The 21,196-nt window shown below is 37.8% G+C and overlaps 1 protein-coding gene across 1 annotated transcript in view; it reads left to right on the top strand.

Annotated features, from left to right (window-relative positions):
• Nucleotides 1-331: 331 nt before the first annotated feature.
• The window catches only part of SLC6A11 (solute carrier family 6 member 11), a 118,390-nt gene continuing 97,525 nt past the window's right edge, over nucleotides 332-21,196 (top strand). The window contains exons 1-5 of the mRNA XM_075096596.1: nucleotides 332-630; nucleotides 1,095-1,325; nucleotides 5,640-5,774; nucleotides 5,958-6,098; nucleotides 7,539-7,629. Coding sequence (XP_074952697.1) covers nucleotides 1,106-1,325; nucleotides 5,640-5,774; nucleotides 5,958-6,098; nucleotides 7,539-7,629 — 587 coding nt within the window. The 5' untranslated portion in view covers nucleotides 332-630; nucleotides 1,095-1,105. The remainder of the gene's footprint in view (nucleotides 631-1,094; nucleotides 1,326-5,639; nucleotides 5,775-5,957; nucleotides 6,099-7,538; nucleotides 7,630-21,196) is intronic.

Below are 21,196 nucleotides of genomic sequence, written 5' to 3' on the forward strand. Positions count from 1 at the left end.
GGGCTGCCCGCGGCGCGGCGGGTTGGGGGGGGCTGGGCGGTGGCCGCCGCGGCGGGCACTGCAGCACGGCGCCCGGCACGTGCGCAGCCAGCCGCCGCCGCCGGCCCTCCGCGGAGCCGTAGGCAGGTCGCCGCCCCCTAGCATAGAGGGGAGCGGAGGGAGGGGGTGCAAGAAGCAGGGCTGGGTACCGCCCGGCGCTTGGCCCCGGTTGCTTCGCGCGGGGTGGGGGAGCGAGGAGCTGAAGATGCTCGCGTGGTGATGCTGGGTGGAGGAGGGGGAAGCTGGTGGGGCTGCCTGAAGTGGGCGGAGGGGAGAGGGTGGGTGTTATACCATCGCTCCAGGGAAGGCTGAGCATTTGCAAATTCCGGCTCCAGAGCGCGGGAAGCATCGTCTCCCTGCCGGCCGGCCGGGCAGCAGCCGCAGAACAGGACGAGGCTTCCCGGTTTGTCGTTACCCTGAGGCTGCTCGCCTTATCCCCGCCTCTGCCGCCGGGCGCTGGTGGCTGCCCTGCCCCGTGCCTCCCGAGCAACAGAGCAAAGAACGGCAGCCCGCGGAGGTCCGCTCGGAGCCGAGCACTGAGCTTGAGACCCTGTCCCTCTCCCTGCCGCACAAGCACAGGCAGAGCCCTGGGTGAGTAGTCCGGCAGCTCCCTTACTCCTGCAGGCAGGCCAGAACCGTTCAGGCTTCCTTCTCCACATCACTTTCTTCTTATGTTCTCAGTTATCTGCAAGGTGCAGATCTCTGTCCTCTGGTAGGTTAGCCAAGCTGGGATCCTTACTTGGGGAGGGATTTTTGAAAGGCTTTCTTCTCTGCAGCTTAAACCAATGTCATACTACTAAGCTGTCTGTCTCAATTTGGAAATATTCTTGTCTTTCCTTTGTATATAAGCTTCTTCTCCCTCCCCCCCCCCCCCCTTTCCTTTTTCCTTCTTTACAACTCTTCCAGCCTTATGGAGTTGCCTCTTTCACTTTGACCTGCAAATTTATGTAGGTAATAAGAAGCCAACTGTAAGTTGAGGGACTTCCTAGTCTTTGACGGTTATTACTAAGAAGTGACTTAAAACATCTGTATGTTCTTATTTTGTTCTCCCCTAGGCTGAAGAGTCATGACAGCTGAAAAGACTATTCCTATAATTAATGGCAAGCCAGAAGATGCTCTGGACCCAGAAGCCTCAAGTACCAACCTCGTCCACAACAATGATAAGAAAGTTCATGAACGAGGCCACTGGAACAATAAGGTTGAATTTGTGCTTTCTGTGGCAGGGGAGATTATTGGATTGGGAAATGTATGGAGATTCCCATATCTTTGCTACAAGAATGGAGGAGGTAAGATGACATCCTATGTTGATTTACAGCTCGCTATAAACAAATGGGAAATAAAAAGTTAAGAATACTTTACAGTGATTTCTTACACTAGTTAAGAGATAGGTATTCATGGACACAAGTTGTTCTTGGGGAGATTCTGACTGGACACAAGAGAAAAGTTTTTCACATTGAGGAGAGTCAACCATTGGGGTAATCTCCCCAGGGAAGTGATTGACTCGGCCATGTTGGTCACCTTCAAGAGTCATCTGGACAGGGTGCTGGGCCATCTTGTCTAGACTGGGCTCTTTCATGAAAGGTTGGACTAGATGATCCCTGAGGTCCCTTCCAACCTGTGATTCTGTGATTCAGTGATTCAAGAATTCAGTGTATGTGCAGATAGGAAATTATTAAGCATCTGACAAGTAAGGAAATTTGTGTTTCTCTTTCCTCCCCAGATATTGTGTGGCTTACTTTCACAAGATTTTTTTTGGGTGTTACAGAAAAAAAAAGAGTCTATTTTTTTACTAAGATTTTTAATGTGGAAGGAGTTAGTGTTCTGTTAAAGTAGTATACTGTGGGCTTTCTTGTGCACGTGAATAGAGACCCAAGCTTACTTAAATAAGTTTGCTTGATGTAGAAAAGAATGCAGTAGTTTATTTTTCAGAACAGCATACTTTAGAGAGGATGAATATTGTTTTTGATAATGCCACAGATTACTTTTTTTTGTCATATGAAAATTTATTTACCTTGGCAATACTTTTTTTCCCTCATTACTTCCCAAATCACTACAGTAGGGTAGGGGAAGATGTAAAAGTTGCCTGTTACTCAAAGAAGAGAGCAAACACTATAAAATTTAGAGTGTTATTTGAGAGAGAAAAGAACAGACTTAACTTCTACAGAAATATAACATGTGGCTTGTATTGATTAGAGTTAAGTATAAGCTATGTAAGGTATGTGACAGTTAAGAGCAAGCACATCAACTGTGACTGTGAAGCAATGAGGAAAGAAAAATATATTAAAAATTTAGTTTAGAATTCTGTGGACTGGATTCAACATTCTCCCCAGTTAAGATCTGAATCAGTGTTAGTGTAAGCATATAGGCTGAGAGAAAAAGAATACGTTCAGTGGCTGATATGCAAAGATCTATTCTTTAATGAGTTTGTTTTCTAACAATGCTGTGCCAAATTTCTTTCCCTTGTCCCTACAAACCTAGGCACAGTTTTCTGAACTCAGGGGTGGTTTTGGCCCATTTTGTCTGCTATTTCTGTAAGGCTAGTACTGTTTTGGAAGATGTGTTTATGATTTGCAGCTCCTTTCTTTATACATCGGTACTTTGGCAAAACTAACATAACAAGAATTCACCTGTCTTCAGAATAATGTTACCAAGTACTGCTCTTAGTAAATAAATATTAATATACTGGGTATGATATGCAAAACAGTTTCTTGTTGATTGTCAAGGTTTTCACAGAGAAATTTTGGCAGGGGAAAGATAGAAATACTTTTTCAGTATATAATGAAGATTTCCTTGTTCATACAGGAACGTTTCCATGCCCATTTGTATGTATATGCTAGCTTGGGAAAATTTTTAAGGCTATAACATTAGGTAGAAAAAATTCAAACCATGTTGTTGGGTGATTTGGTGAAAAAGTAATGACTTATAATGTTAAACACCACTCTATTCTTTAAGAATAGAATTAATGCTTGTGGTTTAATTGGTCATGTCCTGGTACCATGGCAAATTTGCCATTGACTTCAATTTTATTCAGTGAGGACTTGGTGTATGACCTGTGTTTTTGTAACTCTCTGGAATGCTCTGCTGGAATTAGACCAGAGTTTGATGTGTTTGATGCGTCAGATGTAAATACTGAAAACTACTTAGTATGTGATAAGTGAAGACAATGGTAAGATATTTGAGCTAGTTATGAAATAACTTGCTAGATACAGAACAAATCTAGAAGCAGTAGTATGGAACTTCTGAGGTCTGACCTCTCGCTGGTTCTTACTCTGAGTCCTAAGTACACAGGTAGTGTAGGCATAAGCTTCTATAATTTAAATTTATTCTTATAGATACTGGGGTTTTTAGGAAAATCAATTTCTTTGCATGTTTAGAACTAGATATTTCTTGGAATATGATCTGTTTGTAAGCTGTGAAACCCAATGTCCTCTAATTTTCATGATGTATACCTGTTGTAGAACAGTGTTGGAAATATAATCAGAGCTAATCCTTTCAATTTCAGCAAGGTGCCATGTTAAACTCACTGTGATCATGTATGAGAGTGGGCCGAGCTGGATTTGATAATGGCCAGCAGTTCACCTGGCTTATAAGAATTTTGTTCAAACTGTTTACACAGTAAATCTTACAGAGAAACCATGTTTTAGATTCAAGGATTCCATTCTTTGTGAAATCCACATGTATTGCTTGAGCTGCAGCTGAGATTGAACTTTAGGCAAATCGTGTTGTTGAGGGAAGAGACTACTCATGAAGATATTTCTCTTGATGTGCTGTGTCATCAGACCCGGGAAAAGAAATTGCAAGTCAAAACAGCTGTATTTAGTTGTCTCAGCTTTCTACGTAAAGTGATCAAAGCATAACAATTGTTGCAGGTTGTAGGTGTGTTGTGGTGTTCAGGTTTTTGTATGTGGTGCTTTTTTCTTTGGTTTTGTTCGTCATCTTTTTTAGTTTTGTTCTTGGTTTTGTGGCGTGGTGGTTGTTTTGTTTTTTTTTTGTTAAGATTATGAATGGGATACCTATTTGCCTTGTTGTGGAATTTTTCCTGTTGTAGAATATTCAGAAACATTTTGTTCATAGTTAATATTCTGACAGAGTTTTAGTATTTGAGAGGTAGCTATTAAGGTGCTGTTCATTAATGATCAAATTGATCTTCAGGATTCCCACTGAAGGAAGGAAATGCTGCTATTGCTAGAGCTAAAAGAACTGATCAATGTATGCAATGATAGGAACACGTGTTTTGCAGTGCTGCCCAGGAAAAACTGCATCCACCACAACTCTTGCGTGTTTAGCACGTCTTGTGTTGATTTGAAATGGAATAAATGGTAGGACACTTACATCATTCAATGGAACCTTTAAATGAAGTTAGTGTTGTGGGATTATTTGTTTGGGAGCAAGAAGGTTGAGGCTTGGATACGTTATGTGTATTCTACTAACTGTTTTTTTTCATAACTTAGACAGTTAATGCTTTGTAATTTTCCTACAACTCTAGATAAATTTTCTGTGTACTACTTTGCTGTGCTAGTCTGCCTGGTTAAACCGTTAAAACTTTCTTGGTATGAGTAAAAATTGCAGAATCAGCTATTTTGTGCTTTCTTCTCAGTATTCATTTCCTTCTTTCCTTGTTTCAGTCTAGACCAATGTAGTTGCTTGCTTTCTACCTCATCCTTTGACTCATCAGAAATTCTGAGTACCTGGGGAATGAGGAAGAAAATTCTTTATGCCTTATGTTGATGGATTCTCTATATAGTCAAAAGGCTCTATTTTATTCCTTTTTATTTAGGTTCGGTTCTAAACGAAATACCTAAAACCTATGTTACTAGCAAGTGACATTATGCCTAAGGTATATATCTTCTCTCATTTCTTTTCTTCTGCATACTTCACAGCTGTGTTCTTCAGATGTCACACCTAATAAAATGATCATTCATTAAATAGTATAATACTTCTGCTATTTGTTAATCTATAGAAGAATTTTTTGGTAGTTGTATACAACACTTCATCATTGAATTGAACTATTCATTTTTGTGCTGGGGTTTACTGTCAGCACCTAACAAAAATGTTTATGCTTTGTTATTGTCCTGCAGTTTCACATTAATATTTCTAGCTGATAAGGCCAAGCCTTGCTTTCCTGTTCTTGTAAGCAATTCTAAAGTTTATTTCATCATTCCCTTTTCATGATCCTTGTCATCAGGTTTATTCAAATAACATACAGAGGACTTTTTGGATTTAATTTCTGTAACACTTCTTCCTCCCTGCTTTCTTAAGAAAAGCAAGGAAGAGAAGATAGTGTAGACTGACTTTGTGATGATCAGAGCAGAAACGTGTGGCTGAGCAAGACAGTCGTCTTTTCTGTGTTTGAGAGACATGCGAGCAGTGTTTAGTCTATACTGAGGAACTTGGGTCTGGTCTCTTTTAGACCATGATACTGGCTTACAGGTTAACCTTTGATATTTGGAGCCAGGAGTAAACACTTTCTGCACTTTCAGCATGATGCCTGAGATGTGGCTAATAGGTGATCCTTCCTTAATAAAGAAAATTAATTTCTCACTATGCTGTTAAGGAACTGTATTCATTATAACCAATACCCCCTCAATATTTGCTTGTAGGTGCTTTCCTCATCCCATATGTGGTTTTTTTTATTTGCTGTGGAATACCAGTTTTTTTCTTGGAGACGGCCTTGGGACAGTTTACAAGTGAAGGAGGCATTACATGCTGGAGGAAAGTTTGCCCTCTATTTGAAGGTAACAAACAGTTATGTGTTCTACTGCAAAAAAGTGCATTAAATTTGAAGTAAAAGAAAATAAATTGTATCAAAATTGAAGACACACTTAAGTAGCAAGCATTTGTTTTTAAATTACTTGAAAAGCAAAAGTTTTCTATTGTCTCTCACTGTTTGGGTTTTTATTTTTGTTCCCCCCCGCCAGGCATTGGATACGCTACCCAAGTTATAGAGGCACATCTAAATGTATATTACATCATCATTTTAGCATGGGCTATCTTCTATTTGTTTAACTGCTTTACTACAGAGCTTCCTTGGGCTACCTGTGGGCATGAATGGAACACAGGTATGATCTCAGTAGAGATTATTACTATTAAATACTTCTAAGTAATTGATTAATATATTAAAATGTCAGGAACAAAACTATTCTGGTAGAAAAGTCTGTGGAAATGGGCCAATCACATCACACTATACCATGATAAAGGAATCCTGGAGTCCTTATTCATACCTTTTTAGTTTAGGCCGTTGTAGAAGCACTTGTTCCTGTAGAATATGATTTCAGATAGCAGAAAATTTTGGATTTTGTTAATTCTGTAAGATATTCTGGCTAAATCCTAAGGCTCTTATTTGCAATCATATCTATTTTCCCTGAATACAGTAAGTGAATTGTACTGAAGAGCTGATGACAGGTTACAAACTCGCTTTTTCACTCTAATGAAGTCAGGAAGAGTTTAAATGGAGAGGAAAATATTACATGTGGAGCTTTGGATTTGGTATTTTTAATGCCAGATGTTGAGGGATAAAGTTCATCAAGCTATTTTTGAAAACTTAGTCACGTAAATAATCCTTACTGCATGCAAAGTAGCCTCTTACATGAAAGATGAGGTATGTATTTGTAAGGGTTTGCAGTGTAGGGCTCTGCATCTGTCCTCTCATCGATATTTTTATCTGTAATGCTCTACTTAATGCATTTGCAGATCACAAACATCTATGGGGAGGAATAAATACCTATGCCCTTATTTCCACGTTTCTGAAGTTTTTTTTTCCATTTATTCCTTATTACTGTCTGATTTCAAATCCTGTACCAATTGTATTGTCCTTCATGGTTTTTGGTCATTATCGTGTTCTTTGAGCACACCTAAAGCTATCTTGAAATCTTACAGTTTAGGTTATGTTAGGGAACTAGTCTTGGGCCTAACAGATGTGGAAGGCTTCAGTATCAATTTTGGCAACCCTGCAAAGGGGCTTAGCCAATGTTGATCACTCTTCAAATACTAAGTGTCAACTCAACAATGCTGTGCTGCTTTGATCTCTTTTCCCTGTATTTGAGATAATAATAATAAGCCAGAATGACTTTTCATTTGCCATATTAAGGTAAAGTGGAAACATGTTCCTGGCAGTGTTTCATAAGCCAATTGTTACCATGGGCCATTGAACAAGCAGTTGAAGTAGGAGTATGTTGTAATTCCCAATCAATAGATTTTCTTCTACCTTAGACGGTTTACTCGCCCTTGCTGTTGCAACTGTGTCTTTGGAACATGTTATAGGAGAATGTAGTATATTGCATGGATTTTTTTTTTTTGGAATATGCCTATGACCTGGTGATCAAAATACAGTGTTGCAGAAGTAACAGGTGTGGCATTTTTGTGTACCTAGAAATCCTTTAACCACATATAGAAAATGTATTATGGAATGGTGGCTTTACAGGATGCATAAACTAGAAGATTCAGAAGAATAAACGTGCTTACATGTCAATATAGCAAACTCTTTTTTTGTTCTTTTATAGAAAACTGTGTGGAATTTCAAAAACTTAATATGAGCAACTGCAGTCAAGTCTCTTTACAAAATGCCACTTCTCCAGTGATGGAATTTTGGGAGTAAGTGCATGTAAACTTTATGTTTGGTCAGACTATTCATTATCTCCCAATATTTGATCATTTACTCATGATTAGATACCTTGTAACCCTATAGCACTTAGTGACATGAGTTCAGCTGGAAATGTTCTCATACTGCCAAAGAGAGTCAGGATGAGAGTTTTAACTCTTTTTTTTTTCAGAGGATACAAGGAAAGGAATTCCATATCCTGAAAGAACATAGAACAAAGTGTGCCTCTCACTTGGGAGCTTGGCTCCTGCTGCTGAGGAAAGAGCCTCAAACTCATACTAATGAGGAAACAGAGGTGAAAGAAAGAGGATTATTTTAAATATTTCTTGTTTTTTTTTTTTCCAGGCTGTTTCTTGTCTTAAGAGTTTGAGAGTTGCCTCTTCATCTTTGTTTGAGTTGACTAATACTTTGGGTTCTGTGTCTTTTTTTTAATTAGAAAAAGAACTACATAAGTGTTAGTTATTCAGCAACAATAATGGGAGAGTTTAACTCTCATGCCTCCTTGATTCTGTTTTCTAGTTAGAGGAATAGAAGAGAATAATATCTTCACAAAATACGGTCTGCTTTTGTGATGACACATATTTTTCTTACTATAAATACTTAATTAGTGCATGTGTAGTTGCATATTTGTTCCTTGCAGGGTGCAATGTGTGTTAAGACAGTCATAGAAATGGAATGTTACTTTTAGTACTAAGCTACCTCACAATTCAAAGTGCGTTACAAAATTCTGGGATGGGTTACTAAAATTTCTTGAGAGCCTATTCTGATCTAATCAACTGTATTAATAAGATAGAGCCTTATTGTAAGGCTCTGTGTTCAGAGCTCTGTTTTATGTTCAGACAGGAATATCTACGCTTTTAAAGGACCATAAATTAAGGCTATCCTTGAAGGGAGAACTCTACATTGACATAATTTTCTTGAATGTTAGCATATGCTGTTGTCTTTGCCTCTGAACCTCTCTGTCTTGCTAAATCAGTTACCTTAGCTGTCATGGGTGGTAGTTGCTGCTTCAGTAAATAATACTGTTTTAATGTGGTTTGGGTTTTCTTTTATTTTGAAATAAATCTGAACAAAGCATGAAAATGCATACTCTCTCTGGTTAAAGTTTTCATTTAATTTTCTGTTCATTTTCAGTAATCTGAACATCTAACATGTTAAATATACCTGCTCTACCCACTCCCCAGCTCTAATGTTTCAGAATAAACAAGGAGTTTCTTAGGTGTCATCTCTTATTGGTATGACTTCACTTTAACAAAAATATCTTTGGGGTAACTTGAACTAAGTTTTCATATAGTTGGAGTAAATAAACAAAGTATTTTCTCCAGTACTAGCCTTATTTACCCACTGTGTTTGTTTATTAAACAATATTCAAAACTTACAAATTGACAGTAACTCCAGTTACCCAGAGAAGTGGGCAACATTCAATTGAATTATGTGGAGGGCACCGACTAAGTTTTATATCCTCATATTTCCAGGGTTTTGTCGTTTTTGTTTTTTTTTTTTTGTTAGTGTTCATCTTTGGATTGCCTAAATTCCCATGTTAGTGCTATTTAGACATGTGTTTTAAGCATGTCCCCTTCTCAGAATTCTCTAAAAACGAATTTAAACAGGATTCTATAGCTAAACTTGGATTCAAGTTACAGGGGGTTTTAAATGCTTCAAATTTTGGACATATTTCCCTACTTGATTTTGGCTGAGTTAGGAATGAATTATGAAACTAGAAGGGATAATCAGATTTAGCCTTTTCTCTAACTTGTTTTGTACTCTTGGGTATACAAAGTTGAAACAATATACTCCTAAACTTAAAATCACAAAAATCAAATGAGAAGGTAAACAAAATAATCTGTTATTTATTTGAAACTTGTGTTGTGGACAAACTTTTCATAATACTAACAGTTTATTGACCAAACTAGCTTAAGATTTAAACTTACCTACTTCCTCTGCTCAAGCAAAACTGAAGTTGCATACCTTTTCACCCTTGGAAAATGAATGTACTCTTTTCCTGCTGTGGAAGGTATTTGCTGCTGCATGGCTTCAAATTTTAAAATAGGCATGACAAACTAGTCTAGAAGTGGAAGAATGAGTTTTATTAAATATCAGGACTATCTTTGCATTAAAATAATCAGGATGAACAGAAGATTAAAATTAAGTTACGTGTCCTAAATATATTGGACATAAATGCCCAGTAGAGGTCTCTGTGTATAGATGCGCAGTGCAGATCACAGAATAGTTAATACGAAGTAAATATATTACTAGACTATTTAAATTGTCCAGCAAGTCATCTTATAGCCTGTAGATCAGTGTTACCAGAAATATTACTTCTCTGAGCCAGAGGTATTGTTCACATCATGTGGCTTTATTGCTTTATAAATTCTGGTGTCAAGAACCATAAATTTATCGAAAGACTCTTTTTGAAATAAATAGTAAAAGGAAAGTTGATGGGGTAGACTGCACAGAGCAGATGCTTGTTGTTATATTCAGAATTCATGTGGATAGTGTCTGAGAATCTTCATTGCTGCAATAACCAATCACTGGACTGAATTAATTTGCATAAGGACCAGGGTCCTTACAATTAATTAAGTTGATGACTGTGAAGGGAAGAGGGAGGCTCTAAGTTTCTTCTGAACAACCACAGCATCCAAAACCTTCACACTTTGCTCTCTGCAATGTCAAGTCTGCAACTGAAATTTCTATAAGTTGTGGCCAAATAAAGACTATTGTGTAAAGGCTCAGCTGGGGTGAAAAAAAGTTTTGTTGGGTTGTGTGTGGATTTTTTGTTGTTAGTTTGGGGTTGTTTTTTTTTGGGGGGGGAGCGAGGTTGGGCTTTATTTTGGTTACTGCATTTGTAAACTGTCAGGCTGATGTTACTTCTTGTCTTTGATATTCATATCACATTACCACAGTCTTCTAGAGTATTCACAATATCTTCAGATTTTTTTAGTGGAGAAAAAAAAAAAAAGAAACCCAACAAAAATGCTTGGGGAAGACTCAGTTTTTACACAAAGGAATATTTTAGCAGTGCTACGTTTTTCTTTCAAGCCCACTGCTCTCAGTCTGAGAGTTAATAATGCTGAGGGATATACAGGTTGCTATGTATCACAAAGCAGGCTAGACTGGCATTGTGTAAATGCCAGCAGAGGTTAGTAGCAGGGGCACAAGTTGGATTTAGCTTTGTATGTGTGCGCATGTGTGTAAATGAATACACCAGACTGTCATGGTTCAGCCACAGTCGGCAACTAAACAGCACGCAGCCACTCTGTCACTCCCCCCACTCCTGTGGGATGGGGGAGAGAATTGGAAGAGCAAAAGCAAGAAAACTTGTGGGTTAAGAACAGTTTAATAATTAAAATAAAATAGTAATGATACTAACAATGATTATGATAATAATACAATAGAAGGGAAAAGAGGGAAAACGGGGGGGGGAAAAACCCACAAGTCGTATCACCACCAGCTGACTGACGCTGCCTGTCCCCAAGCTGTGATTACTGCTGAACTCCCCTGGCCAGCTCCTCCCAGTAAATATACTGGGCATGACGTTACATGATATGGAATATCGCTTCAGCCAGTTTGAATCTGCTCTTAGCTGTGTCCCCTTCCCCTCCCGGCTTCTTGTGCACCTGGCAGAGCAGGGGAAGCTGTAAAAGTCCTTGACTTGTATAAACACTACCTAGCAACAACTAAAACATTGGTGTGTTATCAACATTATTTTCATACGAAGTCCAAAGCACAGCACTATGCCAGCTACAGTGAAGAAAATTAACTCTATCCCAGCTAAAACCATAACAAAAGGATGTTTTTCCTTCTGGCTTTGAAAAGGAGTCCTCTCTCTCTCTCCCCACCCCCACATTTAACTAGTACTACTAGGTCTCTTCCATCATCTAGGCTAAAAGGCTCAGCCCTTATTTATTTGTGACTGGAAGCAAATCCAAATATGCAGTTGGTTTGAGGATTGCAAGTAAAGACTTCAGCCTCTCTGCTGAAATATCCCTAGCTTTTATTGCTTCTGGGGCCTTGGCTACTCCTAAAGCTACTGCTGAAGTCAAACAGCCACTCACCTAAGTGCAGCAATGACTGGATACTTTGCACTACTAAGAAGCTCTTCTGGCATGCAGATTAGTAGTTACCCTTCCTCAGGTCTGTACGGAGGATACAGTTTCTTTGCTACTCTAGCAGGTATAGACTCACTTCCTTTGATAATTCAGCATTCTCTACCAGCTTTGATGTCTGGGTCACAGAGTGTGAAGGCCTATTTATTGGCTTGGATGGTTGTGGTGTTTTGTTTTGTTTGTTTTTTAATAAAAAGGTCTTTAGAGGTAAGTACTGCAGTAGGTCCTATATGCTACTTTCCTTTTGGTAAACTAAGAATCTCATTGTACATGCAAGCACCTCAAAACTGAAAATATTTTTATAAGCCTGTAATTGATAACTACTTACCTGTAGGTAGGTATACAGTGCAAATGGTCTGATGCTGCTAGAGGAGCAGTAGGCAAAGTCTGGGAGTTTAGACTGTCTTTACTTGTTTTCTTGCTTATAAATATCTATCCCAGTTAATGTTTTAAGACTTAATTTGAGTTTGCAGAACTTGCCACTGTCTACAGGTATCAGTGTTGAGAACTCTGGGGAAAAATTAGGATATTAAAGGATTTCTTACCTTACTTAAATAGGACTTGTAAGCCTCAGCCTTGAAGTTTCACATTCCATCTGTGTACACAGTTTTCTAAGGTAAGCAGCTGAATCGATCAAAACTCCCTTTTTATTCTTCAAACTCTCTGAAGAATAGGCAAGAGTCCGAAACTTCACTTTCCATGTCATACTGGCACCCAGTATTCAGAGACTGTCCAGTTAACTACAGTTTATGGTGTTTCATCCTAATTGTAGAACTTGATTAAGGGTTGTCTAAGAAAAAATAATGATCATAATTTTAAGGTACAGCACATAGAATATTTAGTGTCCAAACTTCAAACAGTTATTATTACTGCAGTTACCACTAATAGAGGTGTTGATAATTTTGAATGTTAGAGCAGCTCCATGAAAGAGAGCTGTGGCCATGGATGAGGCTATATTTATAGCCTGGGAAACAGAATAGAGAGGATAAGATACTCTACTCCATTGTTCTGTATGCTTTCCTAGGAGAGGAAATTGTCTGGCAGGTATAGGGGGCAGCAACCATGTCTGCGTACTCCCTTGGCTGCTGTTCCAGTCTGTCACCATGGTCAGGAATTTGAGGTTTCTAGTGCCTGGGAAGGGAGCTGGACAGACAGAGGGTCCATGGTTTTGTGGTTGATTCTACCTCAATGTTTTTTTATTGGCTGTTTAACAGCAACTTAGGCCTCTGTTAAAGAAGGTCTAGTTGTTGGCCTGTCCTTCTCCGGAGGGGGTGGCACTTAGCATTTCCAAGTAAAGCCTAGTGAGAAAAAACATTTTTTTTGTCTAGGGGAAAGAAAAGGGGCTGTTTTCGGCAAAAAGGAAAAGGCACAAACCCTTTCCTTGCAAAGTCAAAAAGAGCTTTTCCTGTTTTCATTCAGGCTGCAAATGACTGCAGAAGTCACATTGTGGTTAAACCCCACTACCCTATGAGAAGTCATTAGCAAGTTAAGCCTGATCCTGCAGCGCTCAGTACCCAGAGACCTTCAGCACCTCTCAGAACTAGGCCCTTTGTGCATGTCTTGTAGAACATTGAGTTGTGCCAGACTTGTTCGTTTCTCTTCAGTTTATAAGAGGCTGTGTGAAAACTGCTTTTTGTTTGGAGTCATGTGAGCTCTTGATCTGGTTTTCCTCAAAACAACTGACTTTGCCTGGTTTCAGTTGAAAGAAGTAAATGGGACAGGTGTCAAAATGCTATACCAATTTCTTAATATTGAGAGATAAATGTTACCCTAAGCCAGGCAGATGAACTTCCATGTTTTTTGATTTTTATCTTGAACATTGTACATAATGTTTTTCCTATTGAGAAAAAAATTACCTTAAAAGTTGCAAAGTCAAGTATTTGGGCATTAGGAAATACTAGAAGTAACACTGTGCAATTTTTAGTTCACATCCTTTATGAATATGATCGTCTTTAGCTGAAGGATTGCCTGATATTCTTTCAATAGATCTGCTTTTTTATTGCTAGAGGATGGATAGGGAGCAAACACTGTGCAGGTATTTTGTTGTTCTTTTCTTTGTTCATTTTCTTATGTTTTGTATTCTCATTATTATTAAGTTCCTGTTCTGCTGACAAAGTTATTAATTTAATCAAGGCTTCCTGGGGTGCTCAAGGTGTCAATGGCTTTGTAATCATAGTTTTCTTGATTATTTGCGTGTTCATTTATCTTCACAAAAATCTCTATAAGGTCAAATTATTCCCATTTTACAGAAGGGGTCTGAGCTAGAAAAACAGTAAAAGTGCAAAGTATGAGAGGCTCAAGACATTTTTTCATACTATTTAGCATTAGGGTTGCAAAAATTTTGTTACCATTAAGAAACAAGGAAATGTATGCAAGTTAGCTTTGTCCAAAGATAAAGGAAAAGAAATTACTAAACTGAAGACACCATAACACTTGTTTGAAACATGTAATTTCTATTTCATTTCGAACAAAACACTGTATTTTGTGCACTTAATTGTTTATACACACTACTAACAGGAGAGAGTGAAAGCTGCTTCTGAATCCACCTACTGCAGTATAGCAGGAAGTTTGATAGCTAGGGAGTTCTGTTGGTACAAAACTTTAGGCTTTAGGGTAGAGGAGGGCTATGAGTATGGGTTTCCAGCATGATGGGTGAGCTTTTTGGTTGTTTGTCCCTATCCTAGACTCTTCTCTCTTTAAGAATCAGCTCTTCATTCCCCATGTTTCTAATCTTAGTTCTGGACACTTTGAAAGGTCTACTCAGAAGGCACCTAAATGTTAGCATGTTTCTGGGACATCAGTGGGCTATCTCAGGTCTTACCTTAATTCTTCAGTTGATTTGTTTACTTCCTGGTCCATTCTAGTGCCTGCCTGGCATCCCCACCAACAACTATCCAGTTTAGTGTCCTTTCCTAGGATTACAACCAATCCTGCCATTCCCACATATACTTTCTGCTGCTGTTTCTTCTTTGTATTGCAATTCATCCTAGTCTCTCTTTTTTTTTTTTGTCGGTTGAAATCACCCTCTGACTTTTCTCTATATCAAGTATATTAGTGCTTCCTACCTCCAGCCACCTAGTCCCAATCATTTTATCCAGCCAGTTGTCCACTTCCCAAACTCTTGTCTAGTCTCAGGATGGTTGCATACTGGTCTCCAGTCTTAACTCCCTAAACATTCTTTGTGCTCCTTAAATTAATTAGTCAGCTAATCATAGACTGCTCTTCCTTCTGCTCATTGCTTCTTTTCCTCTCCTCATGCCAATCTACTAGCGTGAGAAAGACTGACCTTCTTGTCCAGACAGTCTCAGTCCAATTTATATTCAAGTCTCCCTAACTCCCAGTCCTCTCTGTGTTTTTTTCTTCCTGATGTTCTGCAAATTGTGCAAAGTTAGTAAGTATTGCAGCATTAGAGTATTTTGATGGAGGAACCTAGGAAGATTTTATCTGTATCCTGATGAAGTCTGATAGCATTGTGTGCTTTTCTTTTTTTCTTCAATGATAAGGCTGTTAGGCTATTGTAATAAATATTTTTTTGCTGTGCTTGTGGTTTGGGTGCAGCCAAAAATTGCCATTAACATTTTTGAAGACAATTATTGTGAAAACTTTTTTTTTTTTTTAAACAGTAGGAGTCTGAATAAATATATTTGCATCTGAAAACAGGATTTTATAATGAAAATTTAAATAATAAAATTTCATGTTAGGAGATGCATCCGTAAGTTTTGGAAAAGTGACTTTAAAATGTTACAAGTAGTTACATTTAGTAAGTTACCTTAAGTAGTTGTATGTACTTAAGGTAATAATAAACTTTTACTTGATTGTGAAGGTACCATGAACAAATTTTGTCTTTCATTTTCCTAGTTATTTAGAAAGGCACAGTTATTTCAGATATATTTCATAAAACATTAATTGGACTACCTACTACTTACAATGTCTTTTGGGAATTTGTAGCACTCAGTTGATTCCTACAATAAAATACAGGAAAGTTTTGGCCTGCAGTGCTGGCAAAAATAGAAATTACATTTTTGTAGCAAAGGCCATACATGAGCTATTTAAAATATCCCTTAATAACACAACTGGAAAAGTTCTATCAATAATGTTGTTACCTACTAATAATAGTTGGAAAACATGCACAGGGAGCTGAGTGTTGTGCTTAAAAAATTGTGACCTTTAGAAGCTGCTGGCTGTGATATCCAGTTTTGCTGAAGAACACTAAACTTTTTTTTTAAGAACAGGTAACATTAAGGGCATTTTCATTATCGTTAATGCAGGAGCGTGTGTTTAGAGATATGTATATCTATATATGCACTTTTTTATATTGTAGGGAAAGAAATATTTGAGAAACAGTTCGCTTGTAAGGAAATGGAAAAAAAAATGAAAGGTCTAAAATAGCAGAACCTTCATTGTGCCGTGACAAGCTTGGCCAAATCAGCAAATAGCAGAAGATGCCAGAATAACCAGGCATGTTTCTTCCGGATTTGCTAGGGTTTATTTGGTTTTTCATAGAATTTCTTTCTTTCTTTTCTTTTTTTTTAGTACTTATATAAGAGAAGACTTTTACTGAAAGGCCTCCTTTCAGTTATGTCTGCAAATACAAAGTAAGCTTATCCCCTTCTTTAAGAGTTATTATGTATAGCCGCCTACACTTGTATCTAAGCAAACTTTCAAATGTTCTAGAAAACTAAGAGCAAGGTATGGTAGCAACTGCTGCCTGAAACCAATTCAGTAGCTCCCTAAAGAAGAGAGGTGTCTTGCTCAGGAAAAGCTGAAAAGTTACATTCATGTTTCACAAGGTTGCCCACCGCAATAAGTATTTTCTCTGGTAGTTTACCATAGGAATTGGATTTGCAAGACTAGATATGCAAACAAATAGCATGTAACTCTTCCAAGACATACTTTTCAATACCTCTGGAATCATTTAAATATGCATGTGGCTTTATAAAGAAGACACTAATTTTCAACTACCCAAGAATGTGTCCATTAGATATGCTCACTGTCTTGAAATTGAGAATCTTAAGGACATCAGTGCAAGGGATTTTAGAGATGCCCAAGTAACTCTGAAAACAATGTTAAACAACAGTTACATTCATCTACTTCTTGGCTATCTCCTCATGGGTACTGCATAAAGTGAATAGTTTCATGCAATTAATCAAGCCTGCAGCTATTTTTGGCTCTTCAAAAAGTACCATCACAAGGGAAAAAAGGGGGGGGAGAAGTTTAGACACTTCTAAGAGTATTTCCCAAGTATAGCTCTATAGATTCAGGGCATTAACAGAAAAAGGAGCTGCTTGGGTTTTTAGTCAAATTAAATGCTCAAAGGAGAGATGTTCTTGCTGTGCAAAAAAACCCGTAGTGAACATAGACTGGAAGCCCCCCTCCCTTTTTTTGGTAAATTTTTCACAGTTCTCCACTATATTCTTACATGGCAGCAAGGAAGTAGATTTGCAGTGTCAGAAGGACTTCCTGAGAAATACTCATTAAATATTGCAATGGAATTCTTATAAAGGTTACAGAATACCAATCACTGCAGGGTTTGAAACAATGATGGAGTCATAGTTGTCCTCTGTGTGCGGAAAGGGAAAAGACTGAGATCTTCCTAAAGTCCCTTCAATAGCTGTTTTTTTTTAAATGATTTCAACTCTGCTGACTATTGGGTTTAGTTCACAAATAAAAAATTGAGCCAATAGAATTTAGCTGAATTAATTTAATTAAGAACAATACTGTAAGTTGCAAGTGCTACAGGAGCATGTTATTTTATGGAGACCCAGTAGGTGTGAATGTGGACAAAGTTGTATCCATGCTTATTCTGGAGGTGTTTCAGTGATTACCACACTGCTGCAGTGAAAGAAATTCCTGATGCAACCAGTCTCTTCTTAGTTTCCTAAATGTTAAAATCTAGAGGGGAAAAAAGATAGTCTGCAAAGAATAATTTATTTTTAAGACACTTCCTTTCTTGAAGAGATATGCCTAGTATATGGTATTATCATTATCAATGTCATTCTTTCCCATGTCGTCATCATGTAACCAGAGCTCTGCAGGTTGGCAAGCCAAAGGAGGGTTCATGCGTTAGCCAGTCATGGAGTTCATCCTCTGAACACTTGTCTCCTTCACTCCTACTAAGGTTCAAGTGGATACAAGTAAGATCATAACCAATTTAATACACTTGAGTCACGTGTTGCTAAATTTTGACATTCATTTAGGCAATACAGTGTAGATTATATGTGGTATAGGTGTAGTATGTAGTATATATTATACTCTGTGACTTACAACTGTAAGGGTTATCACCATAAAAATATATGGTCCCTTCATGTAAAAGGGAGAGGTCTCCTACACATTTTTGTCAAAGTCCTGCATCCAGTATGTTCTCTTCTAACATGAATTTGTCTTCATTCTGTTGATTGTTGCTCACTCAGTGAAGCTCAGAAAGTCTCCTTTATTTGGCAGCTACCTTTTAATATAGTCCTGTAAAGTATAGAATGGATGTTTGATTTATATTTTAAAACTGAAAAATGTTTCATAGCTTTGATAATGCTACTACACAGAGAATATTGCTATACCTGTTGCCTAAGACAATATTGTACCATTCTGTATGTTTTTTTGTGTCAGGAGGTAGTGAACCGTGTCAGAGAAAAACCTTGGAGAACAGTACAAGTAATAAAGTAATGAATTGACTAGGGAAGTAACAAGAAGACTCTTTTAAGGTTCATTTTATTGAAGGATAATTTTTTTTTTTATCTTGTGCTATATATAATATATTTTGTAAAAATACCCGCGAAGTTTACGAAGTAAACTGCTAGCCATAGAGTTTTATGTCCTTCAGCATTCAACATAGATTTTGTAAGTTTATCGTATGAGTACCATTATCAAAAGTTATCATATGAGTGTGTAAGGCAGTGGAGAATACTATCTCAAATCTTTAGTAACTTGTATATCCTGTTCAGTACTGGGTTTTTTACTCTTTGTGAGAGAGAACCTCTCTGTATTCAAAGAAAAGTGGGAAGCATGCAATTTTGGTGAACTTGCCTTCTCTTAGCCGTTATTCCTTACTTTATGAGAATTTTAATGTGTCTGTTCAGTAAACTGGAGACTACTGACTGCAATAGAGCCTCTCTGAAATATTACTGATTATATGTTTATGTATTATTATTAAAATAAGAATTATTTCAAAAGTCTTTGCTCCTAAGCTGTTCCTTTTCCACCTTTGAGTTAGGCAGTCCAGATGCATGTATCAGCACCTCTTCCAAATTAGACAACAATTAGTGCAGATTAGACAGCCACAGGGGAATATTACAACTCCCTGAAAGATATTTCAGTACAGGAAAGCCCCTGTGCTATTCAGCAGAGCTTAGTGTCTTAATAGAATGAAAGGAGCAATTTCACTACCTGAGAGATCCAATCGTAAGAGTTGAGGAAGCACTGACTTGAGCAAGAACTAAAAGCAATGCTGCATAGGGAAGGGTACAGGGTCAAGTGAGACTCAGCGTTCAGTTTTAAAGATTCTCTGTCCCATAGTGGTAAAGCTGCAGTGATTCATACAAGAGAACAAATGCTGCTGGTGGTGAAACGATTCAAACTAGCCATTTCTAAGCGATTCCTATAGTTGTATGGTTGGCCACAATCTCATCAATAAATAACGTCACAAACACATTAGATAAGCTGCTGCCTCTGATCTCTATGACAAAAAGAATGTAACTTTTTACACTTTTGTGTGTCCCTGGCAAGCATCTTGGCCTTCCAGTGTGCCTGGAAGTACTGATCTTACAAAGGAGGCTGATTTTTATGACTGCTAACTAGTTGAATAAGCATCTGACAGTGAAACAATCCACAGTGTGATTGTCTTGATGCAGATATATACCAGAATCTTGGATGCTGGTAGCTCTCTAGCCTAGCAGTTCGAGCATCCACAGAAGATTCTGGTACATGGAATCTGAATCCCACCATTTTCAGAATTCAGTTAACATCTGTTTGAGTTTCTACATGTCAGAAACTGTATATTTGCACATGATACTCAAATACATTTGTGCATGAAATAGTCAAACCAATAAATTTTTTTAAAAAATAAGTAATATGAACTGCATAAAGTGCAATGAGAGAAAGATGAGAGTTTAGAAAACATATCTTTGGATAGAACAAACTCACTTTAATGCAGGAATAGAGGATGTCTGAAAGATATTGATAACTTTCTGCTAAACTGATGGAAAATTTGTGCAGCACTGGCACTCAAATGTGTTATGCTTTTTGTACAAGGAGCTCAGTAAAAAGTTCACAGGTAAATGTGGACTGGGTCTGAAAAATCTGCAGGGATGAAATGGATATACCCAAACATATAAGAAAGGCCACTGTACACTAGCACTACTGCTGCTTAGTGGCTTCATTTTTGTGTTCCTTTCATTCCCCACAGAATGCTCTGAGGACAGTGTCTGGCCCAGAGTAAAAAGGAACATTGCCACCTATGTTCCTGGCTGAACAGATAGAGATGAAGACATGACCTCAAGAGACTGCCCCCTCTGTTTGGGTGTTTTTTGTTGGTGGTTGTGTGTTTTGTGTTGTGTTGTTGGTTTGGGTATTTTTTGTGTGTGTGTGTGTGTGTGTTTGTTTTTTTTTTAAAAAAAAGAAATAAGAAAAATGTCTGGGAAACTGCTCCAAATCAGAGAAGGAACATGAAGGGACCTTCCTCAAATAGATTATATCTGTTCTTCAGCTTTCCAAATCATGGAATAATGCAATAAGTACGCCGGCACATTACTTTCAACAATGCGTTGGCAGCAGTTAATCCTCTTTGTATTCAAGAGCCTGGTACAGCTCTGCGCATTGGAACACTTTATTAAAGACGCTCTTTGCCAGGAAAATGCAGTGTTCCTCTAGCCAATAATGTTATAAGCTTTCAAAACATTAGTTTTCAAATTTGGACGGAAAGGTTACTTTTCAGATATGAGTATTCAGAAGGAGCCGTTATCTCATAATATGCCCCTCTACAGCAATTCCAATAATGGAGGGGCCCTTCTTCCTATCAGATGAACTACTAAATTGAAAGGTATTTCAGTACATTCTCAAACAAATAAAAAACTTTTTCAGTAAATATATATTTTTTAAAATAATTTCCTCATGGGATTTTTTCTTCCTAAATTTTGCTAGGGCATATATGGGCAATCATGTTAATTGAAAGGACAGAGGTAACTGTTAGCAACAGTATGTTCCTGAATGTAGGCAGCAAATCGTCATTGCGTGTTGTCAAGTTTCTTGTTAAGATTTTATGTGTACTTGAAGTATGCTGAAATTTTACTATGGCTCTGTTATCTCTTCCCGACTCATGTCCGTGTTTATTTTTTTAGCTACATTTACATTTTGACTCAAATTAAACTGTAAGTTTAAAATAGGCTTACAGTATTTGGTACTATAAGCTGTAACCAGAATACATCTACACTATAGTAATAATGTCATGATTTTGTTCAGTCTA

The sequence above is a fragment of the Phalacrocorax aristotelis genome, chromosome 6 (genome assembly GCF_949628215.1).
Source record: "Phalacrocorax aristotelis chromosome 6, bGulAri2.1, whole genome shotgun sequence".
NCBI classification, from domain to species: Eukaryota; Metazoa; Chordata; class Aves; order Suliformes; family Phalacrocoracidae; genus Phalacrocorax; species Phalacrocorax aristotelis.